The 15,405-nt window shown below is 34.9% G+C and overlaps 2 protein-coding genes across 2 annotated transcripts; one reads left to right on the top strand and one right to left on the bottom strand.

The window, feature by feature from the left end:
* Window positions 1–328: 328 nt before the first annotated feature.
* LOC136987285 (IST1 homolog) lies at window positions 329–6,425 on the top strand. The gene is made up of 4 exons (XM_067284996.1): window positions 329–769; window positions 5,145–5,377; window positions 5,446–5,657; window positions 5,726–6,425. The coding sequence occupies exons 1-4, from the start codon at window positions 501–503 to the stop codon at window positions 5,996–5,998; spliced, it is 987 nt and encodes a 328-aa protein (XP_067141097.1). The 5' UTR covers window positions 329–500; the 3' UTR covers window positions 5,999–6,425.
* On the bottom strand, window positions 6,423–15,383 carry mRpS31 (mitochondrial ribosomal protein S31). The gene is made up of 8 exons (XM_067284994.1): window positions 15,120–15,383; window positions 14,034–14,232; window positions 12,609–12,727; window positions 11,517–11,687; window positions 11,305–11,454; window positions 9,122–9,198; window positions 7,614–7,760; window positions 6,423–6,774 (listed from the first exon to the last, which is right to left on the bottom strand). The coding sequence occupies exons 1-8, from the start codon at window positions 15,170–15,172 to the stop codon at window positions 6,539–6,541; spliced, it is 1,152 nt and encodes a 383-aa protein (XP_067141095.1). The 5' UTR covers window positions 15,173–15,383; the 3' UTR covers window positions 6,423–6,538.
* Window positions 15,384–15,405: the final 22 nt, after the last annotated feature.

Below are 15,405 nucleotides of genomic sequence, written 5' to 3'. Positions count from 1 at the left end.
GAAGAATTCCTGGAAATTTTTTTCGACCCGTCCGAATCGATCCCGGGTCCCCCAAAGCGGTAGGTAGCCACCTTGACTGTTCGGCCATTCGGCCCAAGAATTAAGGGTTTTTCAATATTCATAGAAAAAAAATTTTATTTAATTAAAAAATTTATGCGCCGAACGAAAATATCGATCAGGTAATTAAATAAACTTTATTATTATACAAAATTCGGTCTATTTTTATTACTTATTGTACTTAATGTGACGTAATAATTTTGAATTTTCTACACTAATTTCCGTTTGTGAGTGTTGCCATCTCACAAACGGAAATAAGCGTACGAAATTCAAAAATATTACATTATACGTCACATTACACGAAATATTTTATTTTATACTTGACTAATTAATAAAGAAATAAAATTATTCGCTTCACGAATAAATTAAGTTTAACGAGATCCGTTTTAAACGACGTATCACATGACACGTCTTTTGAACTGCGATAAGAAGCGATGTGAAGGATGTTCGCCCCACGTCCGAATTACAGTAAATTGAAGACTAATTTGAGGCTGTGTATCAACCGTTTGAAGTTGTTGGAGAAGAAGAAGAGCGAGTTGTCGCTAAAGGCGAGAAGAGAAATCGCGGATTATATCTCCAACGGAAAATGCGAAAGGGCGAAGATCAAAGTGGAGCACATCATCCGGGAAGATTATTTAGTAGAGGCGATGGAAATAATCGAGATGTTTTGCGATCTTTTACTTGCCAGATTCGGTCTGATCGAGCAAATGAAGTAAGTCGTTGACGTTCTGAAATCCAAGCTTGTGTAACAGATAAGCGTTGTTACACACTGCCAATTCTGTTGTGTTAAACGTCACATCTCAACTGTGACGTTTAACACGAAGATTTGTTATGTCACACTACACACTACACATGACATAAGACGACAGAACTCATGTTATGTGTTATGTATGAAGACGGCTTTGACGCTTTTGTCACTTTTCTGTCAAAAGCGAGTATTCGAAATGCATTTCGATGGTCGAAAAAGTTTCTGGGCCCGCCGGTGGCAGAGTGGCGGTTCTGTCCCTCGAACGCCGGGAGTTCGGTTGTGGGTTTGCACCTCGCCGGTGCGTGGAGTTTTCTGGGTTTTTTCCACGTCTGTATGCCTAAATAGGGACCGGTTACCCTTAAAAAGACTCCCGGATGGCACCCTGCCGAGTGCTGCGTTGCCATAACTCGATAAAAGAAACGCACGAACGTAAAGTTTGTGCCTGCTGGTGATCGAGTGGATAAAACTACCTAATGCTTGTAGTCGGTCGTGGGTTTGCATCTCGCCGGCAGGCCTCGCGGAGTTTTTCTTTACATTCGTAAAACCTAAATAACGGCCGGTTTCCCATGCAAGATCTTCCCGGAGGCAGATTGCTCGTGTATTGCATTGCCATAAACAAATAAAACCACGATTGAAAGGCTCGTGTCGTTCGAAGAATGTGTCAAATGGTATTGCTGGAGATACAAATGTCTATTGTTACGTAGATATAAACTCCGTGTAAAGTAATGTATTTTTTCCATGTCCATCACAGATTTGACCGAGCCCGCAGAGGATAGGAGCCTGAGAAACTTGGATACCGGTGACTCTGACTCAAGTTCAGTTTCTTGAATCCTGGGTGGCCGGAGGCCTCGGGCACCTGTTTGTTTGCCGACTGGGGCCACGAGACGATCGGATGGTGAGAAATGGGGCCCGACCGTAAAAATATTGAGAGCAGACATCTTCCACATCTTCCATTTGTGTTTATCCAGCTTACTGGTTATTGTTACGATGGCATAATTAGCGTGTGGTGAAACTTGTCTTTTGGCTGCATGTACTAGCTTAGTAATTTTTCGTTGGCAATTATGACGGAATTTTCTTGACTTGCCAGTTCTATTATCGTAGTCACTACCACTATACTGGTATAATGCAGTAATAAACACAACTAGATACTGTATTTGCTCGGATATAAGACGATCTTGCGTATAGGATGAGGTGTGAGTTTAAAGATCAAAATAAAAAAAAAATAGATTTATTAATACAATTCTAATTTTATTTCGTTTAATCACAAATAAAATATCAAATGCACACATTGTCCCGCAAAAATTACTGGTATTTTAAACTTTGAGGAAAAATCTTTTAAAATCGACAATATAATTTTTCACGTAAAGCTGGACAATTGAGAACCTTTTTTTGCCAATTTTTAACAGTCGAATTTATTCTTCGCCGTCTACACTTACGCGTTTCTCCGAATTCTGATTTCCAAATAATCGTCTGTTTTTATGTGGGAATGAATTAAAACTTATATCGGGCTCCTGTGTAATTTCGGAATTCAATTCCAAAGCTTTGCTTTTTTTATTGCTATTCATTTTTACTCCTGACAATACACAAGGACGATTGAAACGACGCAGATAAAATACTTTTGTTTTTAAACACCAGAAGGTGAGAATCCCGTAAATTCTTCGCTCGCACGTATAGGACAACCTAGGTTATTGAAGCAGTGAAAAATGAATAAAAACCAATGCGAGTAAATACGGTATATCTGCTTTTTTGCTGGTTGTGGGTGTGTAGTTGTGTTTATTTCTGTTATCATACATTTAAGGAGGAACTAATTTAACTGGACAAACGTAATTTAAAACAAGAAACCTTTAAATCTAGCAAAAAGTGTTCTTAACATGTAAAAATTTTTGAGTAATTTAAAATGGCCAAAAACATTTGTTTATTAGAACATTTTTTCTGGATTTAAAGGTTTACTGTTTTCAATTGTGTTTGGAAGTATTTAAAATACTTTTAAACAATTAAAATGTTTATATTTAATCTATTGTTTCAACATAAATATTGTAACAGGTAACTATGATGAACAAACACATTTACTTATCTCTTGTTGACCTTTTTATGTAAGAGAAACAAGTTGTCAATGTGCAATGTAATGGAAGAATGAAGACGCATGCTAACGTTTACCTTTGTTAAACTATAAGTGATTGTTTTAAATATTATATAGAAAACTACAAAATAACATTAGCTTTCTTTCTCATACTGATATTTTTACCATTGTTGATTATGCAGTTACATGCATATCTTCAAAACTATAATTTGTGAAGTTCTGTTAACTTCGGCAGATTATGGCCGCACAAATGCGCTTAATACTGCAATATATCCATTACTGTTTCTCCTTTGTTTCATTGAATTGCTAGGCTGCAATTTGAAAAAATTGTAGACCTATAAATTCCCGCTACTGCCCATCTGTGCTTCCTTAATCTCGAGAATGGAATTAGATGGATGAAAGTCAAGACCAGATATGGGAAGGTTAGGGGCAGGAGACCCCAATTCAGTATATACAAACTTCCAGTATAGACCGGAATTCACACGATATCAATTAAAAATTTTTTCCGGAAGAGAGTTGGATAGATGACTGGCACAACTCTATTGCTAACAGAAAAAGTATGATGTATAGGGGCTAGACATTACTAATTTGAGGTAGAGAGTGTATATTTTAAATTAAACAAATATGATTAAAATTGCAGCCCAGCATTGTGACAATGTCACAATAAATAATTGCTTGTTTCTATCTTGAAATACGATGCAATGAATTCTGGTATAGCAGCACACTATATTTCAGATGCTGAATGATATTCGTCCATATTTCAATGCTGGATTCGAAACTGCGGGGATTGCTGGAAATCTTGAAGTTTCGTGCTAAATTTAAAAGTATTTTTCTAGAAAATAGCGAGATTGAGGCCGAAGTTGAAAACGTGTACGTCGGACGTTCGGCGCCTCTTTCCTATAAGTCTAGAAGTTAGACAATGGCATTTTGGAATGTCGAGCATGATTCCACTCACTTTCCAAACACCATTGTCAAACTTCTAGGCTTACAGGAAAGCGGTGCCGAACGCCCGACGTACACATTTTCGCGTTTAAAACTTCGGCCTCAACTTGCTAATAAAGACAAAAATAAATGTTTTTAAATTTAACATTGTTCCGTTCAGTTGCCCGATAAAGAAATACTTGATTGAAAGATCGTCTTTGCTTTAAATATTTTAAAAAATTAATCATAAACGAGAACTGCTTTGCAAAAATCTGGTTGAAATAACATACGGGTCAGTATTTGTATACAGTGTGGCCAAAAACTTGCTTGCCAAATTGGCATAATCACTGTTCTTATCACTTAAAGTAGTAATGACTGGAAGTAATCATGCTAACTTTAAACTATGAGTGAAGTTTTTTATCTAAGAGACTGAATGTTTTCTTTTCACTAGGATATTGCCAACAGCTTGATATGAATGCTTTGGAAGGTAGTGATAATAGAATTCCTGTGCAAGCTCAATTTGTTCCTGGATCAGCACGATTACTTCTGGTACAATAAGAACCGATTAGCTCCGTTTGGCAAGCAACTTTTTCGCCACTCTATTTGTGTATGTGAGAATTAGTTAAAAGTAAGGTTTTTTTTTATTAAACAAATGGTTAATATTTTTGGAATGTTTGCCATTCCATGATCAGACAAGGCAGAAAAACCTCAGTATTATAAGTTAGATTAAATTCCCATAAATACAGTTTGGGTTAGGTAATACATCACAATAAAAAAGTATGACATTTAAATACAATAATTCACATGGTTACAATAGAAAATTCAATTTGACCAGGCTGCATTTTTTTGAAGTATCACAATCATCGTGAACACTCTCTGCAGGCTGTTGACATGTCGTCCATCCTCTGTGGATGACCATGGATATCACGATGGCTTGACTTATGATTTTCCAGGAACCAATTAAGTAGGAGGCTACTGTATTTTTTTAAAGTATTTCCGCCATATGGCACTAAAGAAGCCCTTTTTTCATGTGTTACGAATTTGGCCAGACCCGGACGGGCCCAATGCATCTGGGACGGACAAAGAGGACTACCGTATCGTCCAGAAATCATCAAACTATTAATCGATAGCTGCTTATAAAGAACATAAACAAATCAGTATGGTGTTCAAAATGTTGCTTACATTATTCTGTAAATGATTTTCGGGGTTTTTTTTCTTACATTAAGTGAAGTTTGCAATTGCTTTTATTAAAAGCTCCATTCTTTAAAAAAAATGTTTGCTTTCTAACAGAAAAAACTAAGCAATTATCTCGGATATTATATTCGGCTTTTTTTATAGACTGATGGACGAAGGACTTTCGGAACCTATCTCGAGTATCATATGGGCCACGCCACGTCTTCAAACCGATCTTGCAGAAATTAAAGTTATTTCCGATCAGTTAACGATAAAATATGGCAAACAATACACCCAGTGCGTTCTCATGAATACGGTTGATACGGTAAATCAGAAATTGATACAGAAACTTAGTGTGGCTGCTCCGTCCAAATTACTAGTCGAAAAATATATGATAGGTATTATACTTGCTATTAGTATTGCTATTTATTTTATAACAATAATTTAGTAATTCTCATCTTTATAGAAATTGCCAAGAGTAATAACATTCCGTACGATCCAGATCTGGATGTAATGAGGGAAGAAACTGCACCCGCCGTCGATTATCTGATCGACATCGATTCCGATTTTAAGAAGTTTCCTCCTCCCGCCGGAGGAAATTTTGGCGCGGGTGGTTTTATATGTCCGCCCGTACCCACCGAACGGCCGTTTGATTATCCTAAAATGCAACAAAATATGGTACGTGAATTATTCGCCCTTAAAGAATAAAGATCAAATATTATTTTTAAAATTCAAATTTCTTTTAGGACAATTCCTCGGGACCTCCACCTTATTCTTCTATGCTGCCGGAAGGACACAAGAGAACCTTCGAAGCCGCACCGCCTCCCGATATGCCCTATCCTTACATTCCGCCGTCGAATACGGACAAAGAGAAATCGCAAGTAGATAATCCTAACTGGGATCAGTATCAAGGATTACCCAGTGTACCAGGTGCCCCAAGTGCACCTTCTCAGGCAGAATCTGTCGACTTTGATGCTTTGACTAAAAGATTTGAAGAACTGAAGAAGCGACCATTATGAATAATAAGTCCATTATTGAAAATGTATTAGCATTACCACTGTGATTTTATTTTTTTCCCTTGTTTGTTGTAAATAACTTAGTTCCAATAGAGATATTTTCAAATTTTTATACACTGCATAAATCAAAACGTGCAGATAAATTATTTTATCATGCTTAAACATATAAAAACAAATTGATTTGTGCGTCCTTAATGAATACAAAGTAACTAATACCATGTGATAAAAATTGCTTTATTCAATCGTGTGTAACTTTTTATAAAGAAAATTGTGCAAAAATAATAATTTTTATAGATGAAATAGAAATATTTTATACATTTTATTTCTAAATCTAACTGGAAAAGAATTAGTTTTCTAGATAGGCACCGTAATAACTTGAAATCATGTAAATCGATATTTTGTATGAATAATAAAGTTTGAGTCAAAATACTGTTATGTATTTCAATTTCTCGGCAAGAATGTTTGTTCGATTTATATTTTTATTGAAATTTACAAATGGTACATCTATGACATTAACAAACACGAACGTAAATTTAAGTTAATTCACTGAAGTATCGACTCGTCCACTTCTTTCAGAATGTTTTCTTTGTCTTTAAAATACTGTCGATACCATTCGATGTGTTCTTTCTTCCGTTCGACCGTAACGTATGGGTTTTTCGAGAGTCCGACGACGACCAGCTCCATGAAATGCCTAATCGGCCCTTTCTTGGGAAAACCTTCTAACAGAGGTTCCAGAAATACGTGCTCGTGGAATCCGACTTTCTTTTCTTCCTCTAATCCTGTAATAAAATACACAATAACTTTTTGTAAACGCTTTTGGTTAAATTAAAACAAAGTACAAGATATTTGCTTAAAGTTAGCCAAATGCAACAGAAAATAGTATGTACAGTACAGTACATTACTTATCCCAGGCTGGCAAGGTAAGTGACCTGTGTAGTTACATCTTTTAAATTAATTTAGTCCGGAAACAAAGATGGGCAGTCCGAGTAGCTTAATTGACAATATGTGTGCAAGGCAAGCAGAAGTTGCGGATTCAAGTCACACACTGGATCAATCCTCCAGAATATTCTAAATTTGTTTAATACAAGAAAGAAAGACCTATTCACCTACTTTTAGACCACATTATGTAGCATTTGTACATTTGATTAGCTGAAATATAACCTGATAATAAATCCAGTATCTATTTTGTCGAATAAATTTACTTCTAAAGAAAATTATCATTATATATATCTTGAAGCCTGACGTACTGATACCGAGCCAAATGATTACCGCAACAAATCGGGCTATAATTAATAAGAAACTGTAAATGGTTATATCTAAACTCTAAATTTAAAAATATGCCTGGAAGTGAAGATTTGTTTGGGGTCCAGATGGCGTAAATGGCAAGTGTACTGCACGGTAAGCGGAGGTTGCGGGTTTGAGTCCCGCTCTGTACTAGTTCTTTTCTTCCAAAATATAAATTATTTAATGAATTATAATTATTAATTTAGATAAGAGATGGTGCCTACCATTTACATCTAGTACTGAATTATTAATTATAGCATAATAATATCCCGATTAAGTACGGCAATTGTTTGGCTTAGTATTTAAAATATATTTATTGTCAAATGTACTGCACCTTGTTCGTTATCGATCGGAAATTTCCAAAGTTTTCCTTCTTCGGTCCATCGGATCATTTCTTCGAAAGCGTTCTTAGGAGGATGAGTCACTAACAATTTCAAACTGTGTTCCTTCAGTTCGTTCCATAATGTCGTTTCTGGTATATCTATCATGTAAAACATTATACCAAGAATTAGCAAAATCTTTATTATTACCCTTGAAAAAAGAAAATTATCATAATGACGAAACTATTTCATTCCTGTATATATTTTCAATTATATAGAATAACTGGCTTACAGAGTAGACTGCATTTTTCTACATAATTCTATTTTTACTGCAAGTGCATATTGTTATTTAATTCTATAATAAATTTTTTTTCGAATTTTGATGTACATTTTTATGGATACTAATCTTAAACCATCGCTTACAACCACAAATTATTGATTTAACAGCTGCAAATGTTACGTGTACAGCCAAACCTTGGATTTTGAATGCTTCGCTTTTTGAACAATTCGGTTTATGAACGTAATTTTGAATTTCGTATTTGCTCCAGTTGCCGTACAATAACTTTGCTGCCGAACAAGCTATTCGACAAGAGCCGGCCACAGATTAGAGGGAAACAGACGGTCGACTCTACTTCCCAACCAATCAATGACGGGAGTATGGATTCAGAAGTTAGTGGCACCGAGATGGCCTCGCATCATTAGACATCTTGACACAAACCATCAATGACGTTGTTATTCAAGCGGGTGGCTTCTCACTATATATTGGACCAGAAAGCAGGTTTCTATAACTACTTTGAGAATTTTACCAACAAAAAGATTGCCATTAAGACAAATTTAACTTTGTTTGACTGTTTAAGGAATGATAAAGAGAAGAGAAGCAAGGAGAAAAAGCTAGAAAGTCTACGATATCCCCATAAAGAATAAAGGAAAAAATGAAAACTCATATTAGTGTGGTCCAAAGGTCAGAAGTCAGACTAAGAGAACACAAAGAAGACTAAAAGAGAAAATCTACAGCATCAGCAGAGAGAAGTGTGGTGGAATAGGAGAAAGTCTGTATATTGCAGAAAATTGGTGAAAAAAAAGAACATTACCGAGGCGGAGAAGTTTCAAATTTTTAAGGAAGAACTACACGGGTGAGTAGTTAATGTCAAGGATGCGGAAACACACTAAAATGACATAACAATACATGCAGGCAATAAGCACAGAATACACAGTGAAGGTATACGGAGACCATTTGCTAAACTTATAACGGAACTTCTCTGTGTTTTTTAAATTTTCAGAATGCTACATCATCACAGCATTTAAACTTTTAAAGTTTAAGTGCTGTGATGACGTTCATAAGTGTCTTAAGTGTCGTAACCATTGATGGTTTTCAAACTATCAGAATTCCAAAGACTGTTTAAATACACGCAATAGTAAAATATATAAATAAAAATTTTCAAATTTAGCTTAATAACTAATAATGATATTTTAAATTAAGTAAGTCGTAGTATATTTTATAAAAGAAATAAATTTTTCTTACCTTTCTTTAAAGCGTCACTCTCTACGTCGAAAATACCGAGACGACGAGAATTGAATACATTCACACGCTGCATAGTTCTGTTAATATATATTTAAAATTTTTAGAATTTAAATTAAAAATAATAATAATTCTCAACTTAAAATGTCTTTATGTCAGTTATAGATCTGTTATTCTAGAAACCACAGACTATAATCTAAAATTTTATTAATGTTTATAAAATCTTTAAATCTAAATGTTGTTCAATTGCATGGTAGAAGTTCGTTAATCCAGCGTCGTCTAAAAGTAGCCAATAATCTCTAATTGTCTGGTAATAATCTAGCATTCTAGTAATCCTCAAACTGGAGTTCATTTTGACACGCGATGTATTAAAGACTGCGGGCAGGAATCGAGGCAAAGGTGGGGAGTGACCATTACTATTGGGTTGTTCGGAAAGTTCGTAGCGATTTTTAAGAGAAATAAAATAAATTGTTTTAAAACTAAAAATATACTTTTATTCCATTATGTATGCGCCATTGTTTTTAATGATGTGTTGCCATCTATGGGGCAGCTTCATGATACCCTCTTCGTAGAACTTTCCAGTTTTTCCCGCGAAAAACTGATCCACGTGGTTTTTGCAAGCTTCCAAAGTATCAAAGTTTTTATCATGAAGGGAATTTTGTAGAGAACGGAACAAATGGTAGTCCGATGGGGCAAGGTCGGATGAGTAAGGGGGGTGGGGTAAAACATCCCAGCCTAGTTCCAATAATTTTTGGAGTGTTCGTAAAGACGTGTGAGGTCTGGCATAATCTTGGTGAAACACAATGTCTTTTCTATTGGCCAGTTCCAGACGTTTTTCTTTAATTGCCATGTTCAGCTTATCCAATTGGAAACAATACTTATCAGAATCAATTGTTTGATTCTGTGGAAGCAGCTCGTAGTACAGGATTCCTTTCCAATCCCACCAGACAGTGAGCATGACCTTCTTTGGATGAAGACCAGCCTTTGAAGTTTTTAATAGTGATTCATTTTTCTTACCCCATGATCGTTTTCGGCTGATGTTGTTATAAATGATCCACTTTTCATCACCTGTCACTAAACGCTTCAGAAAAGGGTCATTTTCATTTCGTCTTTCAAGAGAATCACAAATGGAGATGCGATCCAGTAAGATTTTTTCCGTTAAGTCGTGAGATATCTAAATGTCATAACGATTCACGTATCCGAGCTTCTTTAGATGTTGAAATACAGTACTGTTTGATGACTTCACTATGTCTGCAATCTCTCGAGTTGTGTAATGAGGGTTTTCATCCAATAATGCTTTGATCTGGTCCTCTTCAATAACAGGAGGTCTTCCTGAGCGAGGAGCATCTTCAAGGCTGAAATTACCTGTTTTAAATTTTGCAAACCACTTTCGAACAGTTGATTCTGATACAGCACTCCCACCATAAACATCACATATCTTTTTTGCTGTTTGTACAGCATTTTTGCCTTTACGAAAAAAGAAAAGAAATAAGTGTCGATAATGCACGTTGTTCGCATCCATTTTTTGCAATGAGACAAATTAAACGCTATTTAAATAATCTTAACGGTTTTTTTGTAACGGACGCGTCTCAAGGTCATTTATCGTAATATTCATTGGTTTGTACAATTCTAATCATTTTTGTGTCAATCGGTGTCTCAACTGTCGGCTATCAAAAATTGCTACGAACTTTCTGAACAACCCAATACATATTGGGAGGGCAACCTTTGGACTAACAACAAGATCAAGTAAAACAACAGTTATGGATGGATTAACCACTTCGTATTGTACCGAGAGTGAGCTTTCACAGAATGAATTACAGATGCAAGCTTATATGTCGCTTTTTCTTGCGTTTGTTTAGTTACAGAAGCTCAAAGTTTCGGTATTTTTGTTTCCTTATGTTCAATTTTATGCTCATTTGCTCTTTCCTGAAAATGATGAATTCGGCACTTGTAAACAACAAAGAATACCTCAAATTTAAGTTTGGAGATGTGGGAAAAAATGTGTGCCTTAGAGTTGAATTAATACAGTAACAGGGCACTGAAAATCTTTAAATGCTTAAAAATATTTTCTCGATAATAATATGATATAAATTTTCTTAAACAGACCATTTCTAAATAATTTTTCTAATTGCAATTTACATCGTTGAATATTTAATAACTTTAAAAATAAATAATTAAATACTTACTCGGATAGATGAGAAACGATAGGTTGTTTACTATGTACTTCGCCTCTCGGAAGAAGAATGTTATCTCGACCTTCGTACATTCTCCTACTTCTTTCGTCGAATTTTGGTTTTGGCTTAGATTTATCGATTTTCATTCCCACGAACACATCGCTGAAAAAACATTATTTGAACTCTTTCTAGATATATAAATTTATTATTTTTGGAAAGTATACCTTATATTTTTGACTGATTCGCTTTCATCTACATCGAGCGCTTCTTTATTTTCATTCGAGTGACTTCTTAATCTTAATAAGAGTTCGGATTCTGTGTTTTTGACATCGCCTCCTAAACTACTCGCAACATCTTTAACTGCTTTTTTAAGGTTAGGATCAAGTTTTTTGAATCTAAGATAAAACATATTAAAAAGGAATTAAATTAATAATATAAGTTTACTTGCAAATATTTTCTGACGTATTTTTATTACAGATAATATATTTCTTCTATTTTCTTTTTAAATGATAACAGTTCTTGCTTCTTTTGGCAAAAACATTTGATGAATGAAGTATTTCTACCAAAAGCGGCACGAACCGTTATTAATTATATAAAATGCCAGTTTACAGTGCTTATTATTATTATTCTTTAAAACTCATTCTGCTCTTTTAATGCTATTGGGGCATTTTTACCAAATGTTTTGTGGATCTGGCAGAGTTGCAACGATGCAGCCGGTCGGTGACGGATACGTCCCGACGCATCTCGGCCAAACTGCCACAAAAATTTCCGAGAATCCGACACAGACCCAAATTCTGGTCTCTTATACTTCTGTACTTTTGTGTGTTCTGTCTATGTTTTCGTTAAATAAATTCTGTTATGTTAACATTACAAGTGATGTTTAGTTTTTAAATGAATTATAATTAATTTTACAGAATTTTTACGTTAAGAGCGATGCTCGGAAATTTTTTATGGGCGATCAGTCCCAAATATGTCGGATCCTATCCCTTGCCACCCGGCTGCTCCCATTGTAGGTCTGGTTGCCTCCGTGATGGATACAGAAATATTTCTGTGTCCATGGAGTGAAGTATAATTTAAATTATTTCAAACATTTATTTGTAACCAATTTTATATTAATTTAATTGTTCTGGAAACAAAATATATCGAATAGCACAACCATTTTAGATATCTGGCACAAAAATCATTTGCTAAATTAATGTTTTTGAGCTGGTTTATAGCTCTTTGTCTGGTAAAGCTTATTATTATTATTTCTTTCTCAAATACAATTAAGCCGCAATTTGTTACTAAACACGTTTCTTATTAAACCGATTAAATACCTTTCATCTTCCAGACGTTCTGACTGTTGTTTCAAATTATTTTTATTCTGTCTGCGAGGTAAAGGCTTTGCTAATTTTAATGTTATCAAACTCTTGTCCGGAGGAATGGAAGTTTCAATCTATTAAAAAAAAAACAGAATATTTATAACAATTTTTTTTCACAAAACAGTAGAATTTAGTAACAGTTATAAAAACTATTACATAAATACAATTAAGTGGGAATTAGTTTTAAAGTTTCATTGATAATTATTAAATATTAATCAAAAAGTACGGTACAATTCCATGAAATAAAATGAAGCTCGGTCTTCTATTAAAATTCCTTTTCCAGATTGTGGCTCATTTTTAATGATTTTTGGTGCCGAGAATAAAATTTTTGATAGAATACAGATAGGGCCTCAACTTTTGGATAGCTTGAGCGTGTAATAAAAACACGAAAGTAGGTGGAACCTTACATAAGAACTAACTTATGCTTATCGTACAACTTTCGGGACAATTGGTTTTCAAAACACAAACATTTTTGGTTTCTTCAGAGACATCTTTTGTCTTTTACCTGACGAGTACCTCTGAAGAAGCTAAAAATGTTTATACGATAAGTGTAAGGAGTGACTCCTTAAATAGCATATCTATGTCATCAAGAAGGGCCTATGTAACATCACCTTGAGTGTATATGTTCCTTTAATGAGGCCCGCCTTCTACACCAGTGTATAATGTGGTAGCATAATAAATCACCTTTTAGAGTCGACCAAAGAGGTTGACCATGGTAAAGAAATGAATAAAGGATGTCAAATAGTCTGGTTTCATTATTTTCTTTATAAACAGTAAAACTGAATAAGTAGTACCTATTGGATATAGATTGAACAATGTCTTATAAATGCATATATATAGTACATTCGAAGATTTCTAGGACTGGTGCTCTATTGCCAAATGTATTGATACGAAAACATTTTAAACAGCCATCTCCAAAGTATTGTTGATCTGCAGCCATACACTTTTTCCAATACTAGTACAACCATTCAAAACATTACTGGAGCCCTTTTTTGGCTGCTTTTGCAGTATCTTCATCACAGAAAACTCATTCCTTTAATGGTGCTTCATCTTTGGGAAAAGGTAACCAACAAGGTGGACAAGGTGCAAGTCAAATATGGAGAGTGCGGAAGCAATGCAGCATCCATGTTGAGCAAGAAACAAACAGTACTTTTCGTGACACCACTCCAGTGCACTATTCTTTAAAATCAATAACAGAAAGTAATAAGCTGTTCCATTCTGTATTTATGGCTTTCAGAGAAGGATAATATCTCATTTATGACCACCTCAACCATTATTTTACATCTCTCAAATATGTTTTCACTATTTATTTAATAAATAATTAGTAGTTTATCTAAATCATAAACAGTATTATAGGAATAAACAGAATATAAATTATACCTTCACTTCTGATAGAAGTGATGCCAACTTGTCGCTTATCTGAGGTTTTTTAGGAGCAGTTTCTTTAGTTGCTTTTTTCTTTACTTCTTCATCATCAGAACTACTAGAATCAGAACTACTGGAATCAGAGGAAAATGCCGACTTTCTTATGACAAAATTAGGAATTACACTTGAACCACGTGTTACGTTAATCCAGAACCTATATAACAATAATAAACACTATGACTTTTAAATGGTATTTAATTTGGTAAGATGTAAACTCTGAATGATGAATTTGCCATATACACCTCTGTACGAGCAAAAAGTCAACGGAACCAAACCCATACATGTTACCCTTTACTAGATATTTGCCTCCAAAGTTCAGTTTTTACCATGGACTAGTGCACTGCCCATTCTCCATGCTTCATGTCGGTCAAGGCAAACTAACCAAAACTCTGCACGTAGTCATGCACTTCGGTGTAAGTGACAGCAAGCACATCAGTGTGGGGTGAGCCCCACAAACTATATAACATCAAATACTCCACATACAGTTAAGTAAGCTACTCAGCTGGCATAGTCATCGGCCAAACAGTTGAATGCAGTCTTAATGGAGCGACGTGACTCCCTATCATCCGTAACCCGAAAGTAGGCTGATTTCGGGGTCTGCATCTTGCAAAAGATCACATGTAGAGGTGTGGTTCCTTTAACTTTTCGGCTCCTATAGACTTAGTCTGCAACTCATTCAGAGATGTAATTGTACCTTTAATTCACCATTCATTCTCAAGTGTGTAAGCAGCAGTTACTTTTAGGTAGTTCAAACGTACATAAATATATATACATTGACCTGAAAGTAACTCCTACTGCATTCAATTCGGTTGATGTTACCCTTGGTGCCAAGATGGCGGCTCGTCTCTGATTTCAAGGGTAACATAGGCCATACCATAGGTGATACCAAGCGTAACATTAACCTTTGATTCATACACACACCAACTAACTTAAATTTCTCATAATATGGCGATAAAATATAAAGAAAAGGCGAATAACTCGTATAATTTATATAATTTATAAATTAAAATTGATTATCTTAAATGTAATTCGCTTAATTACCGAAATTTCAGCACAAATCCCTCGGACACGATTCTGTTTACGGAGGCGGCCATCTTGTCATTCTCTGTCACGTGATACGTATTTACAAAAGAATAAAAGTTACGTCGACGTTACGAAACGATTTAAATTAATGCATTAATTAAATTTCAAAAAGTTTTATATTAAGAAACGATTTTCGTAATTAACTTAATTAAGAATAAGAATTGCGTCATAGACATCGTTAAGATGAAAATACACGTGACTAGAAGTCGCGGGTGATTGCATGTCGATTTCGAGACGAAGGCGT

The sequence above is a fragment of the Centruroides vittatus genome, unplaced genomic scaffold (genome assembly GCF_030686945.1).
Source record: "Centruroides vittatus isolate TY-2023 unplaced genomic scaffold, ASM3068694v2 scaffold_149, whole genome shotgun sequence".
Classification (NCBI taxonomy): Eukaryota; Metazoa; Arthropoda; class Arachnida; order Scorpiones; family Buthidae; genus Centruroides; species Centruroides vittatus.
This window is presented reverse-complemented; position numbering and strand designations above follow the sequence as displayed.